Raw genomic sequence first — 20591 nt, 5'->3', positions numbered from 1 at the left:
GGTATTAGGTAAAAGGGTAGGGTCTTACCCGTTGAACAGCCCTACTCACAAGAGATGGCTTGTTGCAAATATTGCTTGAAGTTTCTTAAAGCAGGGTCCAACTCGACATTACGAAAACATACGAATAAGTATTGTCGAGAGAAAAGAAGTTTGGATGCTAAAAAAGCGGAAGTGGGAGAGTCGTCCGACTCTACAACCAAAGCATCTACCGCCGGTGACAACGCTTAATCGTTGTAGAACGCCGGATTAAAACGCCGGACTTTGTTTTTTAGTTTTCGTTGTTATGTTTAGTATCATTTATGTTTTAATAATTTTTGTAATAGTTATTGTTTAAATAAATAAAATGCCCGTCGTTATTAAAAAAATAACAAAAAATTAATCATGACTAACAAAAGTAGTTATTATTAAACAAATCAAAACTAAATATTAGTTGAACTTGTTACAAATAAGTTTACTAAAACAAATAAAAAACACAAATTACAACTCTTCTTCGTTAAACCATCGTCTTCATTCTCGTCTTTACCCTCGTCTTCGTTATCGAAAGAAAGCCCGTCCTCCGCCTCCTCATCATGAATAGGACGCTCTATTGGTATTTCGTCTTCAAAGTTCACCTTGTGTTGTACATGATCCACCGCATCCAAATGGTTCTTTAGGCAAATGCAAACCTCTAGAGACTCGGGAGTTAATTTTGTTCTTCGCATAGATAGTACCCTCCCACTAAGAGAAAAAACCGATTCGGAAGCAACCGTTGAGGCTTGTACGGCACGCAAATCACGAGCCATGGCGGATAGAATGGGAAATTCGTTTTGTTTTCCTTTCCACCAAGCCAACAAATCAATATTGCGAATTTCGTCAACCGTTGCGCCCTCAACATAGTTTGCTCCACTATATCGACCAAGTTCGCTAGTTGGTGTGTTTTCTCTTTGCCTCTTAGATGCCGATTCACGAACCGCATTCATCAAGTTTATAAGTGGGTCATTGCACGGCCTACTAGTTGTTTTTTTCACAAAAGACGATCTCGTGCTTGGACCATACATTTGAAAATAATAGTCATAAAGGTCTTGAAGGTTTTCGTTGAACTTTTCCTTCGCTTCCGTCGACAACTTTGGGTCGATCTCGTGCATACCCATGTTGTCGAATATTTCCTCGATCGTTGTCTCAACCCCATGAACATTCCAATAGGGGTTTAATGCGGCGGCACAAGTAAAGACCGGCGGTATGTTTTCAAAATATTTTAAGAACTTTTCCTTCATCACCGCAACAATATTCTTGAAGAGTTTGTTTTTCTCCGCAAAGTTTTTAAAAGTGCAAGACATGTAGTACAATTCTTGCAAAACCCAACAGCTAGTAGGATAATAGACTCCCGATAACTTTGTTGTTGAGTTTTTGAACACGTCAAGATACTCCAACAAAATACCGACATTGACCCAAACACTTTCCGGAAGCATATCAGCCTCGCGTTCATCAACAAGATTTTTATGAAAAGATTGTAAAGTTTGGCGTTGGGCAAAAGCACACTTTAACATATGACAAGTTGAGTTCCAACGGATTGGAACGTCCCAATTCGGCCCCAAATACTTTCTTTCAACCGACTTGCAATAGTTCTTATATTCAAGATGTCTTCTTTTACCATTTTTTAAGACATCTTGTAACATAAGTCTAAATAATTTTAAATCGTCACAAATGTTTTCATTGTCGAGACCTTTTTGAACAACCAAGTTGATGATACGTGCAACACATCGAACATGAAAAAAAATCCCCAAAACAAGGTGGTGAATATTTAATGATAAATTTTTCGGCCGCCTTAGTATTGTTTGAAGCGTTGTCAAACGAAATCGAAAATATTTTATTTCTCAAGTTGTAAGTCGTTATAACTTCATCAAGTAATTCAAACAATTTTTCGGCGATATGTGGGAACGGGAAGTTTTCAAAAGCGATGGTGTGTTTCATCAATTGCCATGTCACCGGATCAACCCAATGAGCAGTGACACATATGTATGATTCGGGCAACCCGTGTGGTGCCGACCAAATATCGGTAGTTAAACTAACCATCGCTTGTAAAGAATGAAAAAAATCGATTAACTCTTTTTTAGCACACTCCCACAACTTGATACAATGACGTTTTAAGGTAGTACGACTTACATGTGTGTATCGCGGTTGTAGAGTTTCTCGAATCAACGGCGTCAAATCCGGGTCATCAAAGTGGTTAAACGACAAACCTCGTTAAATAACGAACTTCGCCATTCTATCTTGAACTTGAGTCGTGTTGTAACGAAATAGCGTACCATCTTTACCCAAGTCAACTTGATCGGTCGCGCCAATCCCTTTCAAGGCATTGCAATATGGCTTCTCGATGTGCTTTCTCAAAGTCGAGTTAGAATCGTGCTTTAATTGTGTTCCACATAGTTTACAACGAGCCTTTTGTTTACCTTCGGCATTCACAATCAAATCCCAATTCTTCCATATGTCTTGGTTGCGATTATGGGTGACGACCGCAAGAACATTTGGGTCCTCCATAGCACGAACGGGTTCAATAAAAACACTCTTTTTAGCCTTCTTGTTAGTTTTTTTGATGGGTGCCATAATAATATTTAGTTGGATGGTCGGGTTTGCTAAAGGAGAAATATTTTAGTTTGTTTTTGAGTTTGGTGGTGAAACAAGTAATGGAAAACAACTTATATATAGGTTTTGGGCTACAAGAACCGGTTCCAACGACTACATTACCGTTGGAACCGGTTACAACGGCTATATTACCGTTGGAACTGGTTACAACGGCTCTTTTGTTTCTTAAAAACCGGTTCCAACGGCTATATTACCGTTGGAACCGGTTACAACGGCTAGTTTGACCTGTGTTTGACCTTTTCAAAAAAAACCGCCGGAACCGGTTATTTCGGGTAGGAACCGGACCGGGTACAATCAGGAACCGGGTTGGAACCGATTGAGAAATACAAATAGAGGAACCGGGTATGATTTTCGGGTACAAAAATACCCAAACCGGGTATTTGGTCCATCGGGTAGGAACTGGAACCGGTTCCGGGTCGGTTCCACCAGTTCGGTTCCAGAACCGGTTTTTTTGTGCACTTCTATTTTAAACAAACCCAATCATAAATCAATTCTACGAGTAACAATGTACTTAAATACAATGTTTATAATAAAAGGAGTCAACAACGTATTAACCAAAGAAAATAACTAAATAACCAACAAGTCTACGTAATTAATAATCATATTAAAAGATGTGTATCTACATGGGTGTTCTCTTTTAAAAACTACTAACAACAAGCAGAGCCAGCTCCGAGAAAGAAAAAAAAATTTGGGTCGAATGCGAAATTTTTTTAGGCCTTAAATAAAAGGAGTATTTTGTTGGATTTAAACAATATAATTTTTAAATGGGTTTACTTGGTTATAATTGGGTTGTGTAAAAAACTTTTGTACAAAAATGTTTAAACATGCCTCAAATGAGAGTAGATACCAAAACCTTTGGGTTTAAACACTAAATATACATATTGTTTTAATAAAAATATATATAATTTACAAAAAATAAAAAATCGAGCCTACGTGGTGTCGGGCCTGTGACCGTCGACCACTTGACCACACCTTATGGCCGGCCCTGACTAGTGACTACAAGAGTCTCAAACTCTCAATAAGAAACTAGTTGATATAATAGAATTACGAGAGATCATAAGCTACTAAAGTTCATAATCGCATATGGACTAATATCACATAAACAACATATCATGTTCATTCGTAACTATCAAGAAAATAAAAATAATATAGATACACGAAAAGAACATATCAATGCATAAATAAAAGATATTAGCGTGTTACAAAACATCCATATTGGAAAACATTATGTAACATTTTAATTTTCTAAGAGTATTGAATATATACAATTGAAAAAAAAACTAATTATACCCAATTATACCAACCGGGGAAATCTCTTACGCCGTAAAGCAATTTATAAATGTCGGAAAACCATTTTTGGAAAACCATTTTATTGAGCGTTAAACTCAATTTGTGTATGTTATGATGAAAGACATGTAAAATAGTCGAAGCACCAATTTTTTGAACATTAAATTCAATTATGACAAATTATGAAGAAAGACATGTGCATATGTCTCGTGCACCAATTCTTTTGAGCATTAAATTCATTTTATGAGAAATTATGGAGAAAAACATTTGCATATGCCTCGTGTACCAATTCTTACCTTATGTAACATCTTAATTTTCTAAGAGTGTATTGAATATATACAACTGAAAAAAAGAACTAATTATACCCAATTATACATTATAAGGAGTATCAAGTATCAACCGTAGAGATGGAATCCTTCACTTATGCCTTAGTGGTAAGATGTTTGGGTTCTATAGTTCGATTTCCACTTATGATATTTTGGGTAGATATTGACATGAAATATTTGAGCTAAGCCTTGCGAGGTTGCCAGTTTGAATCCCGAGCTTGCCCGGGTTTTAGTTCCACTGTGCATATGTCTCGTGTACCAATTGTTACGCCCGAGAGTTCTGCTCTTATGGTGGCAGTCGGCGGTATGGTTTCCCGTGGGAACGCCCAAGCCCAACTCTGAAGCCGACGTGACCCCGGTTAAGACGACATAGTCTGGTCATAGTGGAGGCAACGTACCTTTCCAAATTGGAGAGTGCGGTGACCTAACACACAAGAAAGTCATCATTCTAAAAAAACTATAAAGGTGGAGAGTATGATCAAAACTAAACGGTTAACAGGTTTCTAAAATATGATGCAAAGTATAGTTTTTATTTATTAGCTTTCACATCTAATTCTTCATACTCTTACATATAAAAGTAAAGATTAATTATGAATCAAAATTTAGAGAAACAAATTATATAAATAGAGAGAAGAAAATAATATTATTGGAAAAGTAAAAGTAAGTATATAAACCAACGACAATGTAAATGTAGATAAATGCTAAAAGAAAAAAAGTCAAAACAAAAGACGTTTAGCTACAGATGGAAACTAAGAAAGTTCAAGCCAAAGCTCAAATGCCATGCCGAAGAACTAAGCAAATTCTGTCATGACATCATTACACGAGCGGTTATCTTCGACTCAAGTTTAAAGTGGTTAACAACTTTCTCATCTTCGAAGATGTAACTTTGCGAAGCTCTTCAGCATAATTGATATGTATGAATGTATGATAACTGAACGTGACAAAATTTTAGTTTTATAATAGACATACGTAGCAGATGGTACCAGGTACGGGTATTGAACCAAAAAAATCAGGATTGGTACCGGTTTTTTACCGAACTTTTGCTTGAAGTCCCATACCAGTACCAACTAGTATTTAAAAATTTTGGGATTGTTCGGGATCGGTACGTATCGAGCTCATCTCTAGATAATCCACTTCATATCAAAAGTTATTTAAGTGAAAAAAGCTTAACATAAGCTTTAGTACAAACGAGCCAAACTCACCAACTCAAACTTTGTCTAACTGAATTATATTAGTAAACTTAATTTAACCAGAGCAAATATTATAATAATAATTTTTACAATATTCATTTGTTGGTATGCAATAAAATAATTTGTTACACTAACAAAATTGGGTGATAAATAAAATGTCATATCTACCTACCATCTTCTTCCAAACTTCATAGACATTATTTTCCTCTTTTTGTTCATTTTATGTTTTTCAGCAATTCTAAGCTTTCTCTTTGCATTTCTCTCTGGATTCACAACCGCCATTATCTTTACCCCCTGTTTCCTTTTCTCCCTTTTCGCCTTCAGATTTTTACCAATCAAATGACAAACTTGAACATACTTCAGATCCCCGATTACGTCCTTTTTGATGCTATCGCGCACTATTTCTGCATGCTGTTTCGCTTTATCTGAACACAAACATATGCAACACTCGTAAGGGTAAAAGAAGAAAAAAAACTAAATTTAAAAGCAGAATCTGATTATATTAGATGCTGAGAACTTACCGGAGAGAACTTTCCCAGTAAATCCCTCACATATTTTGTATAAAGGAAGCAAAATATGATAAACAAGAGTTTGACCATCTTTCTGGTCATCCTTTTCCATAACTTCATTTTTATCAAGGATTTCTGGTGATATTTCTTTTAAAATATTAAAGACGACTTCCATCTGCAATAGTTTACAAACAACTGTCAGCAATATAAAACCCCCAGAGAAGACAAGGCTGATGGGTCAAACAATTCAAACGGGTCCTAAGAGGTCAATTTGGGTTGTATTAAAAGGTCAACTTGGGTTGTATAAAAAGGGATCTTAAGCACGAGCTTTACTCTCGAGCAATCTATAAAATATAAAAAAAGCGCAATGCAAATTATAAAAAGAGCATATACTATTACAAACCTGATCATCTTCCACATCAAGTGCAATCTTCCCCATTGTTTTAATCAAAGAAGAAATTAGCAAAGACCGATGCTTCTCACAACTTTCACTGTCAGTATGACCATTAAGCCCCGATGCAAGAGATGCAAACATACTTCTTCCTTTCCTTGAATCAAGAATCACAAAACCTCTCAAAAGAATCTCTTCATCTTTTTGTTCTAGGGTTGACCAGAAAACTTGAGATTCATTTTGTTGCCCTAACATTGAATGTAACCGAAGAATTGTAAATACAATATTTTCGATAAGACGCTTGCTTTCATCTCCAGTTAATGATGCTGTCAACTGAGAACAGAAAGAAGCTGCTACAAAAAACAGTCTGCTTGGTCTCATCAAGAAACTGCCCGCAGTTGTCTTTGAATTTTTGAAGTACAACTCTATAAGACGGTTTGAGATGTTTCGCAACCAAATATGTGGATGCAACAAGAATTCACAAATTATTTCCCACATGTCCTGTAAACAAAATGAAAATATAAAATAGAGAAAAATTCACAAATGGTCCCTGTGGTCAACTAAACACAAATCGAGTGCATCAGTAAATGTATAAAGTACCTCATAATGTTCTCCAAATAACAAATCAGGAAATTCAAGCAACATCTTCTCAAAAAGAACCAGTGAATAATAAGCTTCCTTCCATAAAGGAATTGTTGTTTCACCAGAAAGATCCGTTTGACCATTTTTGAAGATGTTGACCACAGATAAAAGTATGCGTCTCATTACAGGAAAAACAGCATCTATATGCTTTGCAAAACCTTTCTTCATTACTTCTGCTGACAGTGCTAATACCTGTATAAGATATTTTGTAACCATCAAATATATTAATCACAACAATTTAAATAATAATCAAATAAATTAATAACCATACATGTGCTGCAGCACTCCATAAACCCTGCTTCTCTCCAGAATACCAAGATATTGTGTACTCTAAAATAGAGTGGAGACTTTGTGACCCCACACGACCAATCAGAATCTTTAAAGCTTTCACAGTAGAAGTTTTGACTTTTTTCTCGGAATCATTTGCTAAACAAACAACCAGTTGGAGAAATATAGTTTGTGATTGCTCATCCACAACTTGGGGTGGAAATTTTTGAATAATAACACCGAGCATATCAACCGCTGCTACTCTTCCAGTAGGGTGCTCATATCTACAACAAACATAAATTTTATCTTTTTAGTATAGAAATCGAAGTAGTGTTGTCACAAAAACTATAATTTGGCTCAACGCCCTAATACTGTTAAACTTAAACAAAATTTACAGGTGCTGAATTTGCAAGTAACAAGCAATTACCAATAACTGACATGCTAATGTACTTAAACGTGTTAAAAGTCAGAAACAATGGTGAATGCAGTTGCTTGCGCCGTCAGAAAATAATATATGAACATTTCAGTTGAGGGACTTTTTTGCAAAATCAGAAACTAAGTTGATTTTGTAAGGTATTGCCCTAAATAATAAGCTTAACACAAAAAAATTAGCATTTACAGGACCAATAGTTACCTTAGATTGGCAAGCAAGAAATCAAGATGCTGTTGCAACCGTTTTTGTGAGATTGAATAATCGAGCAAAAACTGTAAAAATATCCTACTGCATTTATTGCGTACTCCTTCCACTTGACTTGTTACCATCAACTCCGCAACTATTTTAGCAAGATCATAAATCTCGGGAACCACAACTTTACGGCTCACGATTGCTTTCAACAAAGAAAGTGCAATAAAAGTCGGGTTTCTTTCAAGATCAACAAAAAGCGGGAACTGTAGAAGCATATGCATTTGATCAGATGAAAGTGTAATACTCGTGCTTTTTAAAAGAACCGTTAATAACCGAATAGAAGATTCAGCCAAGGGAGTGCTTGCATTAACTGAACCATGTAGAATAACAAAGAGTGCGGTTTTAATATTATCCGCTTGAGACTTCAGGGACGGTAATGGAATTTGCACAAGAAGTGAAAGACACGTAAGAGATGAAGATATGATATCTTCAAACTTGGAGCTCAAGCAACCACATAATAATCCAACAAAAGGGTCCAAGTATGACACTGCTTGCTCTTGGTTTTGTTTAATTTTCATTTTCTTTATGCGGCTATGCAAAACTCCAAGAGCAAATACTGTAATTAGATGTGAACAATGTGAGCGAGAATGACTTCCTGTAATGCTGGCATCACCATTTCCGTTCAAACCATCTTCAATGAGGCCATAGATGAAAATAAGAATATCTTGCTGGCTTGCGGTTGGGTTACGGTCAATACCCAAAGTTATATGATGTAACATAGTTTGTAACTTTGATTTCAACTTTGGGGTTAACTGTTTCTGCAGATGACATGTAACGAATGACATCAGCTTCGAGGCGTGGGTTTTAAACGTGACGTTTTCAGCAACTAACTGAAAGGTCTCGAATGATTTAGTTTTTCGGGTCTCCTTCATTTTTGAAGCAATTTTATCAACTTCTTTTTCTTCAGAAACATCACCAAGAACATCATTTTCCACTACAGAGAGAATATCTTCTAAACAATAATCCAACTTCCCAGAACCGGTACCGGACAAACACTTTGTTAGAATAAAATTGACTGTATATCCAAGCACGTGAAGCTCAAATCCTCTTTTTAAAGTCGATCTCACCACTTTGAGAATAAACTGGAAATATTCAAACCCTAATTCTTTCAAACAAGCAACAAGAGCAGACCGTGCTTCATCACGAACACTATCGAGACGATTTTTCAAAAAGTTTGAAACACGGTGGATTATAGTTGGAAGTTGAAGCTCTAGCACGTTTCCAGGAAGTAATTTTAGCAACTTGAGTGCAACAAGGCTCACGTTCACATTGACATTATCAGTATCCAGACTCAACAACTTTTGTACTTTTGGCAGGATGCTTTTGTGAAGAGAAGTTTGTATATCAGAATGTTTATCTGTTGTTGTACATTTGACCAAGACGGTTGGATTTTCAACTTTGACTTCTTTAAATTGGAAGTGGTCAAGTATCGTGGAAATGAGTCTCAAAAAGAACTTTTGTTTGTCGGGTCTAAGTTTGACTTCTCTGAAGCATTTGTTCAAGAGTGCATAATATTGTTTCCAACTCATAGAACCAGAAATAGACGCAATGGCTTCAATGCAAGCGTTTCTAAGATGCTCTCCTTTTCCATCTTTTACTTCAAGTAGCATATTGAAAAACAGCGGGAGAAACACTTTATTTGTAATAACCTGAACAGTCAATATAACGGTAAGGGTAAGTAGATGGTCAAAACGTCATTTGGTATGGGTCTATACAGTTTGGAACCCGAAAAACACCTTTTGTCCAGATCTCTTAAAATATTTCACCAAGAATTAGTAGATAGCGTTAATGATCACTATTTTTGTTTATCTTATTTAGTCAAATCACAAAAAATTCAGCAATGTTACTTGACCTTGCAAATTTTGCAAACTTTCTCCTAAAAAAACATATTTTTATTATTTTAGTTATTACAACATAAATATTTACTCTTAGTTCTATTTTGTGAAAAAAAAAGACATGCTCTTCAAATTTTATCTTTTTACATTTTGAAAGCTTACCTTTAAAGGTTTCAGTAAGATGGGAACATTATTTCGTACATGATTGAAAAAATATAGAGATTTGAAAATACGCCCACTTAACCATTTTGACTCATTTTCTTTCTAACGTGGCTCCATTGACCCCATTCATCATTGACCAAATAAAAAAATTACCTCTGATAATTGGTGATCACGGACAACACTGCAGAAGCGCATCAATGCCCTCGCTCTCCTATACTTCTGTACTCACGAAAGCCAAATATAAACAAAACGTAAAATTATTATATTTTCTATCAGCAACAAGATAAAGGAATAAACGGTAAGTATTGTAATTATGTGTCAACAAGTGAACCTGTAGGTGAACAATATTGGTAAAGAAATCCTGTTCTGCATCTACATGGCAGAGGGCACCATATGATTCAAGTTTACACACATTAAGAAGCCTCGCCACCATCTCCCGTAGTAAATCCAACCAAACCTACAAAATTAACTTAAGAAATTAAATAATATATCTTCCAGAAACAAGTATTAACGGCAAAATAAAAACAATAAACTGAGTTTTCACCTTAATAACAGAAGTTCCGCTGTTCATAGCACCCCCCATGTACTTCAAAAAGAAGTTGTTTATTGTATTCTGAATGGATGATTCAGTCCAACAACCGACACTAGGTTTCATATCACCAGAAATGATCTTTTGACAGAATTCAAGAAACAGAAGCATAAGTCTATATGCACTGTTCCTCAAAACTAAGTCATTGGATGACATGTCATGTACACAATGTGACAAGATGATTAATGTTTGCTCCTGTCCAACACTGCAGAAGAAATCCATATTTATTGCTTCATAAGCACCAATTATGACATCATAATCAAGAACGTCTATCTCCATGGTAGATGTAGCATTTAATTCTCGTAGAAGTTTTGCCTGCAAAAACACCATGATTGTGAATAAATATATAGGAGTCAAAATGTTCAGATTTTCTTAAAAAATTAGTAATATGATCAACGCTTAAAGATCAGTATTACCAAGTGGACTAAGGAAGGGTCACTTTCAGCAAGGAGATCAAAGATGCCACAAATCGCCAACCGGGCATCTAAGGTGGCATGAATAAGAAGTGGAGAGATAGCATTCAGCATTCTTAAACTGCCTTCACTTCCCGACTTTGGTACCATCTTCTGAATAACATGCAAAGTCTCGATACATGAATCTGTGTAACACATGATAGGTTTATACGCAAATCATATAGTTATAAAAAGGGCATATTACAGCAATGCCAATAGAAAAACAATATACTAACCCCAGTCGTGAGGTTTCTTGGTTAGATACGGAAGCAAAATGTCAACAAATTTGTTCCCGAGTGACGGGTCTTCAATATACTTAGGCAATAATTTAAAAATGTTAAGCTCTTTCCCTCCAGAAGGTTTGAGAGATTTCCTATATGAGCAATTCAAACAACAAATTTTAAACCTTGGAAAAGGGGTATATATGTCCAAAACTTTTACAAAAAAATAAATACCTGCTGGTATTTTTGCTTGCAAATAGGTGATGCAAGCAGCAGACAAGGGTATCTATATTGGGAAGTAGAATTCCTTTGACATTAGAATCATGATTTGACACCTCCATGTCAAGATTAAGAAGATTCTCGATAAATCTAAGAACACATGATATAATGGCTTCAGAAGCTGTTGCGACTGTTAATATCGAGAATATATCTGGGACAAGATTATTCGCCCTGTGAAATTGGGAGACAAGTTTGTGGCTTTTACTCATAGCAAGGAAACAAACAAACAATGAGCTTGGCTTCTCACTGCTGGCACCTTCTTGCTTGAAACCATCAATTAATGGTTTTAACGCTGAGAAAAAGATGTCCCAGAAATCCACACCGAAATCATGATCCTCGAATTTACTCAGAACCAAAGATATAATTTTTAGACATAAAGATCTCAAATCTTTTAGCTGTTTTGGAGGCAAGCTTGCCTGCAACTCAAAAACAAACAGCTATCAGGATATGTAACAAGTAACACTACAAGATATGTATACAAACTATGAAGTGCTTTACATATATATAGTTTTATAAGTAAAGAGGTCGAAACTGTATGATGGATAAAAAATCTACACACATAACAATATTACCATGGATTGTTTATCTGCCACATCATCTTCTTCATCATTACTTGATGCACAGCTAGCTAATATGCGAACAATACTTCCCATTAATGTATCAAGAACAGGTTTAATGCGTGACTCGTCAAAAACTCCAAGAATGTCTTCTGTCACATGTAGAAACCCATAGATTTTCTTTGAAGATAATGACTTGATGTTATCCATGGTAAAATGTCTCAAAACAGCTGAAGAATCAAAACTAGCAGGAGTTTTAGGTGAACTCCAAATCAACTCGCTCACATCATCAACACCCGTTGAACCAATTTGTAACGGCTTTATTAATAAAGCAAAAAACAGAGGGAGCTCATTGATATCAAGTTCAGCTAAGAATGCAATAATTGCTTTCCTGTGATGCACGCTTGCAGCCTGAAAAAAATAGTAACACTAGTTATGTGTGGTTCTAAAGAATAATAAGGAAATTATAAAATTGATGCAAAAGCCAACACTTTTACACAACTTTTTTCACTAAATCACTCATATGATGAAACTACTATAAAAGCCAATCAAGAACGTATCTCGTTTCATTTACACCAAAAATGAGCCAAAACTGGACGATTGACAAAACTCCCCTTAAAACTTTTGAGAACACAGAAATACATTTGATAAGGTGACAACGAGTTAAAAGGTTAAAATTAGTCTTTTTTATCATTTGGTAAGTTTTTGGCCACAGTTTGTTTAAACGAGACCAGATAGATACTTAGCTTGCATGTAAAGTAGTTTTCATACATGAGTGGAGTTATGAAAAAGGTTATTCTCTCGTTAAATGGTGGGCATAACAAACCTTTCGAGAAGCAAGTGTTTTCAAATTCCTAACTTTGGGGACAAGAAGCCGAATGACAAGTGGCACAAGGCTGTCTCGGTGTTGTTCACTAACTAAATGAGAATCCCTAGATAAACTCCATCTTGTAAGTTCGTCCCTTAGGGTCTTGGGGCTGACCAAATTTCTCAGATTCTGAGCATATGGGACTAGAAACTCATCTTTCCAATTCAACAGACAATCAAGAACCTTCAACTGCGCCTCAGAATCATTCTCATCAATCAGCCTAAAAACACATTTACACTTTAATCTAATAGCTTTAAACCATCATATTATAATAAAATACTACATATCCTTAGCTTCTATTACTACCTGTGTTGTAAAACCTCCTTCAGAAACTGACTCCGATAGAAGGCCTTTGAATTGCGCATCAGCTTCAGCAAGTTTAGCCAATCTCCAAGAACATCCTTCCATACTTTCCCTTTACAAGCTTTCAAATTAAATGATCTCACACTGTAACATCACAAACAAAAAACCGGTGTATTAATATATCATTAACGCTATCAGCACCAGAAAGCAAAATAATAAATCAAAAAGATTTACCTTGAAAGATCAGCAACCTCATAACCCAAAAACTTTAAAAACAAAGGTATAATTTGCCGAGACCGTGATTCCACAAAAGTTGATACTTTTTGTAATGACTTGATCAGCAGTGATAAAACAGTAGGGGTTGGAATGTCATCACATGAAGAGCCAACAAATTGGTTAAAACAACCAAGCAATTCTGAAAATAACATATAAGGTATCAAAAATCTTGTTTTGTTCCTGAATTAATACAACAAATAAAAGAGAAACTAAAAGCCATACCATTTTGACTGCCATGAAATTCACTGTTTCCTTGATCAGAATGTTCTCGATGTGATGCAAAGTCAGACACACACTTATCTAAAAACTTCATGCACGTTTCCCACACTAGTAAATGATAATCATTAACCATAACACCAAAGCATTCCATAGCGGGATTCCATAAATAACTAAATCGGTTATAAAATATGCCAATAACAGCATTAAAAACAAGGGGTATGTAAGCGTCACGGATTCTTTTAGCTGAGATATCCATTTGTATCTTTGATAACATTTGAACAACTTTCCTGCTGGTGGCTATAGAAAGAGACGCTCCTTCAATGGCAAGCAATGAATGGAGAACCTGAAATAGGAGGGTAATTAAAAAACAAAATTTTAACCAAACTGAAACTTCTTCATTGTAATATGGTTAAAGCAAGATAAGGGTACGCACATTATCACCGTGATCGTCGATTATCATATCGTTCTCAGAATATAAAGACTCATAGTGACATAAAATTCGTAGAGTGAGAAGACGAATCTGTTTGTCAGCATGGCATAAGTTTTCAGAAAAAATATTAAACGCATCAATGGTTTTTCCTGCCTCTAACTCTGTGGGGTACTTTTTATGTATGCCATCTTCTTGTGTGGTGGACCTGCATTGGCCAATAAAAAAATCAAAATAAGAGCACAGAAATTACAGCACGAACCCAGAATGGTAAAGAGTTGAAAACATACGAGTCTAAAGAATCCAAGAAATCAGCAACTGCAGATAATATATGAACTGAACACTTGTATCTTTTAGCAAAATACAAGAATTTATCCACTGGTAATTCATCATGCTTAGCTGTCTGACTGAAGCTCAATCTCTGATAAGAAGCCAAACCAGCTCCAATGAGGCTTTCCCAAACCCTTCTAGGCAACCCTGCAATTGTTGCTGAAAGTATCATACTGGAGTTGACCATCAAAAGGCGGTCAAGAGCTTCTACAAACTCCATAAGTACTTGAGGATTAGCTTCGAAGTCTGTCATGTATGAATAGCAGCTGATAGTTCCCCAAATATGAGCTAGATCTGTATCCTTAAACTCCACGCATGTTGGATGCTTATGTACAGCATCATTAATCTTCCCAATCCAGCTAGTAATGTTTTCTTGGAGAAAGTTGCAAACTTTTGACATCCCCTGTTTGGATTTCCCTTCCAATAGATAGAAACTTAAAGATTGTAGCTTCTCGAAGAACTTCACAAGAAGATACATAGCTTCATCCTCCAAAGTCATTGTCAAATCAGTCAACGCACTGAAAATTTGTAAATGTAGTTAATTCAAACAATCAATCAAGGTAAACTAATATCAAGAATCCGTTAAGACAGCAGAACCATGTCATTATTACCTTGTAATACTGGTTCTGAAAATCTGGACTATGGAAGTGTCCTTGGATAATAATTCCTTAATAAATTTCATAAAACTGCAACCAGTAAATTTCGAAGTTAAAACCATTCAAGTGGTAGAAATATATATAACAGATTCACATAACAAAGCCAAATACCTCTCATTCCTCATCTCAAATACAGGAACCCATTGCATCGACACTACAGCAAGAGCTCCAACATTCGTGCAACTATAAAGACCATCAAGAATGCAAAGCATCAATTGCAAAATTTTATCAATAACCTCAGATGATTGTTCCCCAGTGCTCTGCTTGCTAGAAGGTTTGATAAACGCCTCAATAAGCAACTTAACCAGCTCAAACACTTGTTCAAACTCTGCAGCAGTAAGATTCATATATGTGTTAATGGAATATAAAACCCTATATATGTAATTAATGATGATGTAATCCTTGAACTAGATCTGACACGTCAATCAACTAAGCATGGTCAAATCTATTATCCTATGAAATGAATTTTAAGTGAGATCGATAAATAAAATTGTAGATATACAAAATCGATGTAAGAATCGTACAACTGTGATTCACAGTATTTATACTAAACTTCTAAATCAAACAAGGAATCTCAATATTGTAAAAGTACTTGCATCCCTTCATTTGTAATTTAAAGATGATCACTTTGATTTATATGAATTAGTGGTTAGTTGTTTAAAATAAATTCACAAATGTGTTCAAATTAACACATACAGAGAATTTAAACGTGTAAAAATTGTTGAGGGACTTTTATGGGAAAAAAGAAAAAGTATGTTGGTTTTTTATGGTATTTTCCATTTAATACTTAACGTTTTATATATACACACACACATGTATATACAAAACAAAAAGAAATATTTCTTTAAACAAGTTGCATCATTTAAAAGTTATCTTCAATACCAATACCAATACCAATACCTTTAAACAAACTCAAAATTAGCTAACTATTAGCATTTAAATTTTTTTGATATCTAATCATAAATCATAAAAGAATAATAAAAAACAAAACTTTTAATACACTAACCTTATATTATCAACTAATGAAATTAGCACCTACACAAGTTTTATAACTTCTAAATATAATTTTAAGAAGAATTGTTATAAATCTTATCCATATTTTATTACTACACGATTATTTACCTTATGCTGCAAGTGACACACAGGTTATTAGGCTACAACAAAGATGATAATAACAAAAAGGAGATTTATGTTACCTATTATCCTGTGCATGTTATCAGTTTCCAGAGTGGAAATAAACAGGGACAGAAGATAAGTAAGATGGTGAGAATGTCCATTAGAAACAGCTTCAGATATTTCCTTTTGTTCACGTTGCAACAACAATTTCAACTCCGAGGACTGCAGCTCTTCACATAACCGTTGAAAAACTGTGGTCACAACTTCAACAACTGGATTCGAATCTGTAACAGACAGATAGATGGTTAAGAACGTTCTACAAGCTTCCAATATGATCACAAAATAAATAAGGTAAAAGAAGTTGCCTTCAGGGTCTTTGTCACCATTTGCAATAACTTCATTGTCAAGTAATAACTTAAGCACTTGCTCAGCTCTCGAGTGTAACTTCGATGAGAATCCTTTCATAACATAAAATAACAAAGCACTCACTCCAGATTTTCTGGTTACCGAAGGTTCCGTGACTATTTCAGACATTACTTTCTTGACACCTGTAAGTTTGGTGAAGTTCAAAATTATATAAGAACGTGTTGACAACAATTACCTAATAGCGTGTTCAAAATCATTGTGGTTTCATTGAAGAAATTGATTATGGAAGTCTAATAGATATAAAAGATAAAAACATTACAATAAAAATAAACTTTACAAACCAATTAAAGTTCCAATAAACCACACCCTAAAAAATCACAATAAACTAGGTATAATTAATATTTGAATATTTTAAATTTAAATTAAAAAATGTTAACAAGCATTTATAACTTACTTAAAAAAACACATTTGAATATTTTAAACTTAGATTAACTAATGTTAACAGCATTTATAACTTACAAAAAACACAAAAATGTTAAAAGTAAAAAAAACCATAAAAAGCAACATTCAATTAAAAGGTACAATTGATCAAACAATAAAGTAGACCAATTATGAAACATAAACTATTTTTTGAGTAAAGCAAACAAAAAAAGTGAAAAATGTCACCGCTTGAGTTACCATTCAGTATTCACACAAGAGTATCACAGTAAGATACACTTGATAAACATTAGTAATCAAAATTAACTTTGGCGTGTTCCATATTACATATCTATAATGTACCTTTATTAATCTGGTTCGTAGGTGCATTCCTCAACAAGAAGGAAACAGACTCGGCCATAAACTCCTGAATGTAATCTTTCGGGTAGAACCTTAACTTTATTGTAATTCTAAAAAATAAAAATAGAAATAAAAATGAGCAATAAAATGAAAAAACTTTCAACATGAAATGCTAATACACAGATTAGGTCAACATTAAAAATGAAACTGCACCAAAAAAAAGTCAGCCAAAATGCATGTTACTTACTTCAGGACATAGGCAACATCTCTCGTTAGATATTTCTGTAAATACATCATTATGCATGACCACGATGTAAAAATCTGCACATATAAAAACTTTTGAGTTTCTTGGTTATTAGGCATATGGGTATGAAATAGAAAAAACTTATACAACTACTGTTTATTAGACCTGCTCAATTATATCCGACTCCCTGTCAGCGCCACTACTGAGAAGCAAAACCATAGAATCTGCAACCTCCTGCAGAAAGCTGTAGAAATTCAAGATGAGAGAGTAAGTATAAGGGCAAAAAAAATGCCAATGTAGTTGGTTTCCCGATAAAAACAATAAAAGAAAGTTGGGTGTTAAAATGTTATAAACTCACGGTATAAAGTCCTCCAATATATCTCTAGATAGCGCTGCTATTAACCTGCACGTAAACAGTTATGATTATCAAATGATAGAAAAAAAGTATGTGTGTGATTTTTTTCAAAAAAGCCGAATGGAAGACCAAGAAACATAGGTTGGGCTGTTCGGTTACAGTAGTGTAGAGCTTTCATTGTTACTGAGACGTGGTGCAGTTGCATGTATATTTACACTTATTTGTATCAGCAATGCAATATAAGAACAGAGATGCAAACCAGATAAAAGTAATAATGATATAATACCTTAAAATAGGTTCAAGTGATAATCTCCCTTTCATATCCAACCTAGAAAGAAGATTTGAAAGTATAATCTTCTTTTGTAGGATAATCTGTGGTAATGTTTGTACCAACGGCAGCATTTCCTCATAAAACGATATAAAATCCTCAGCGGTGTTAAGTTCCTGGATGCATAGTAAAAGGTTAATATTCCCTTTTAGTATAAGATTCTAAAGCATAATACACAACTTGTAAGGTCAACATGTCGTGTACCCTCCAATGTAAGTGACTAAGTGTCAAATAATTTAAACATTAACTTATAGGCCAAATTCACTACCAAAAGTGATCTAAAAACTTGACTAAAAGACTAACATACCCTCCATTCAACAAGGCAGTCCCGAAAAAAAGATGAACCTTCAGAGGGTTCTTGCTTGAGGGGATCAAGACTTCTAAAAACATCAACATCAATTTCTTCAATTCTTTGAGAGAACGTCTTGAACTGTAAAGATAGATCAATGTAAACATGTCACATTGGTACTTTTAAGTTTGGCAACAATATGTTCCAATTGTAATATCCAATGACTAGAGTAACATTGTTATCAAACATTAGAGTTAAAACGTACCACAAAACGTCTTCTTCCAGCTCCACTGTTCAACGACTTAACCGCCTGAGCATGAGACTGTGTCGCCATTATATCTGTCACCAACAAGAGCACCAATTTTTATAAACTTTGCATATCATTAACAAAAAATAGATCCTAAACTCCGGCATTACACTTTTACAAACCAATCAGAACCAGACTACAAATTCACCTCCAATTTGCATCCTAATTCATCCACATACTCAAATATTACTTCAAAAACTCAAAACTAGGGTTATCCAAATCCAAATCCAAATTCATAACTACTCCATATTATTTTACAAATTCAAGCTAAATTAAGGCCAGTTCTTAACTAACTTCGATTGAAATTAATGTATAACTTAAAACAGTTTACTCAGCTTCTACTAAAAAAATAATTAACTCCAATTGACAACTAATAATAATAATAATAATAATAATAATAATAACAATATCGAAACCTACTGAGACAATCACGGAGAGTTTCCGGTTAACCCTAAGTCGACGGACGGCGGATGGCCGGCGAGAGAAGCAACGGAGAAGAAGAAGGAGGAATATACGATTATTAGGGTTTAAAGGGTTTTAATGTTTTATGCTTATGCTTATTGTATAGTCACGGTACAAAATAATAACCGCTTTTGATCAATATATGTTTTGTGGCGTTGTACGATTTAGTCCCTCTATGTATATTATCGTGAGTATTAGTCCCTTGCCTTTTTGTTTCTTAGGAAAATCACCCATACATTCACGTGTTAAATATTACTAGACGGGTGCCCGCGCGATGTGGCAGGAAACAAAAATCCTAGTAATCATGTAACAGTTCGGATGTTCAGGGTTCATTTGAAACCTTGAAAACGTTTAAACCAATCACTACTTTTTATTAGCTGATTTCTGAATGTTCAAACCATATCAAGCAGTTCGGTTTACGATATATACCAAAAATAGGCCATATAAAACTGGACCGGGTTGTAGACTTATTATTGAAGCTCAATGCATTAGTAACGATTCAATTTAAAATTTCGGCGGTTCAGTTTTGGATTTCAATGACAAAAAACCAAACCAACGGTTTGCCTCACGGTTTAACTTAGAAACCGTTAAAACCAAATTGTGAACGTCCATACGACATGTTGCTTTTTTTTTAATTAACAAAAACTACAGCAATACTATACCCAAATTAAAGACAATAAAATGTTAATTTTTATGGTGTAATTTAAAAAAAATATATTAACGTATGAAAAAGTTACGGCCGTTGGAAACTCATTGATGGGAAGTTGGTTACAATTAAAATCAAAATGAATACATGGGTAAAGATGAAGGTTCAAAATTGTATTAATTTTTTAAATTTACAAAAGTTGAGTAAAGTTGAAGGGGGAATGTTGTAACTCTTTCTATACATATTTTCTAATTGACAAGTTTGTCCATATCTTACATGCTATAAAATGTATACCTTATGCTTTACAAGTTGTAAATTACTTAAAAAGTAGGTGTCTTAATTTGCATATGTCTCATGTATTATATATAGTATACATTAGGGGCTATATGTTAGGGCGTAGTGTTATGTGTTAAACAATATAGGAAAAAAAGTTTTTCAAGATAGATCTATTATCCATTGAAGTTAAAGAGTTTTTTTTACAGAGTGGTTTGAATGGATTGGTTATCTAGAAATCATGTATAGTCAATATCATGAGAAGTTGGTTAGAATATTGCTTCCATCGGGAGAAATTCTAGTCATCCAAGGTGGAAGGAATGGAACAACTATGA

General features: G+C 34.6%; 2 protein-coding genes across 2 annotated transcripts in view; one reads left to right on the top strand and one right to left on the bottom strand.

Moving 5' to 3' along the window:
* The window catches only part of LOC143543393 (protein NO VEIN-like), a 286208-nt gene that overhangs the window by 260181 nt on the left and 5436 nt on the right, over positions 1-20591 (top strand). The gene's annotated exons all lie outside the window — the stretch shown is intronic.
* LOC143543384 (uncharacterized) lies at positions 5418-19556 on the bottom strand. Its single transcript, XM_077035714.1, has 31 exons — positions 19296-19556; positions 18834-18907; positions 18587-18709; positions 18238-18395; positions 17955-17999; positions 17762-17840; positions 17600-17673; positions 17356-17462; positions 16575-16757; positions 16290-16493; positions 15205-15421; positions 15049-15123; positions 14398-14955; positions 14114-14315; positions 13684-14023; positions 13420-13600; positions 13189-13329; positions 12841-13102; positions 12030-12425; positions 11413-11873; positions 11194-11330; positions 10922-11103; positions 10461-10820; positions 10248-10373; positions 10070-10135; positions 7869-9568; positions 7239-7518; positions 6926-7159; positions 6338-6826; positions 5947-6109; positions 5418-5850 (listed from the first exon to the last, which is right to left on the bottom strand). The coding sequence occupies exons 2-31, from the start codon at positions 18900-18902 to the stop codon at positions 5594-5596; spliced, it is 7869 nt and encodes a 2622-aa protein (XP_076891829.1). The 5' UTR covers positions 18903-18907; positions 19296-19556; the 3' UTR covers positions 5418-5593.

This window comes from Bidens hawaiensis, unplaced genomic scaffold (genome assembly GCF_021521415.1).
Source record: "Bidens hawaiensis isolate Kalapana, Puna unplaced genomic scaffold, B.hawaiensis_p1.1 tig00013119_1, whole genome shotgun sequence".
NCBI classification, from domain to species: domain Eukaryota; kingdom Viridiplantae; phylum Streptophyta; class Magnoliopsida; order Asterales; family Asteraceae; genus Bidens; species Bidens hawaiensis.
Note: the sequence above shows the minus strand (reverse complement) of the source record. Positions and strands in the feature narration are given on the sequence as shown.

Excerpts from the sequence above, each read along its gene's own strand:
- LOC143543384 (XM_077035714.1), bottom strand. The coding sequence starts at position 18,902 with ATGGCGACACAGTCTCATGCTCAGGCGGTTAAGTCGTTGAACAGTGGA. Across the intron at positions 10,821-10,921 it reads ACCCTTCCTTAGTCCACTTG|GCAAAACTTCTACGAGAATT; the intron begins GTAATACTGATC and ends GTGTTTTTGCAG. Across the intron at positions 7,519-7,868 it reads TTCTTGCTTGCCAATCTAAG|ATATGAGCACCCTACTGGAA; the intron begins GTAACTATTGGT and ends TGTTTGTTGTAG.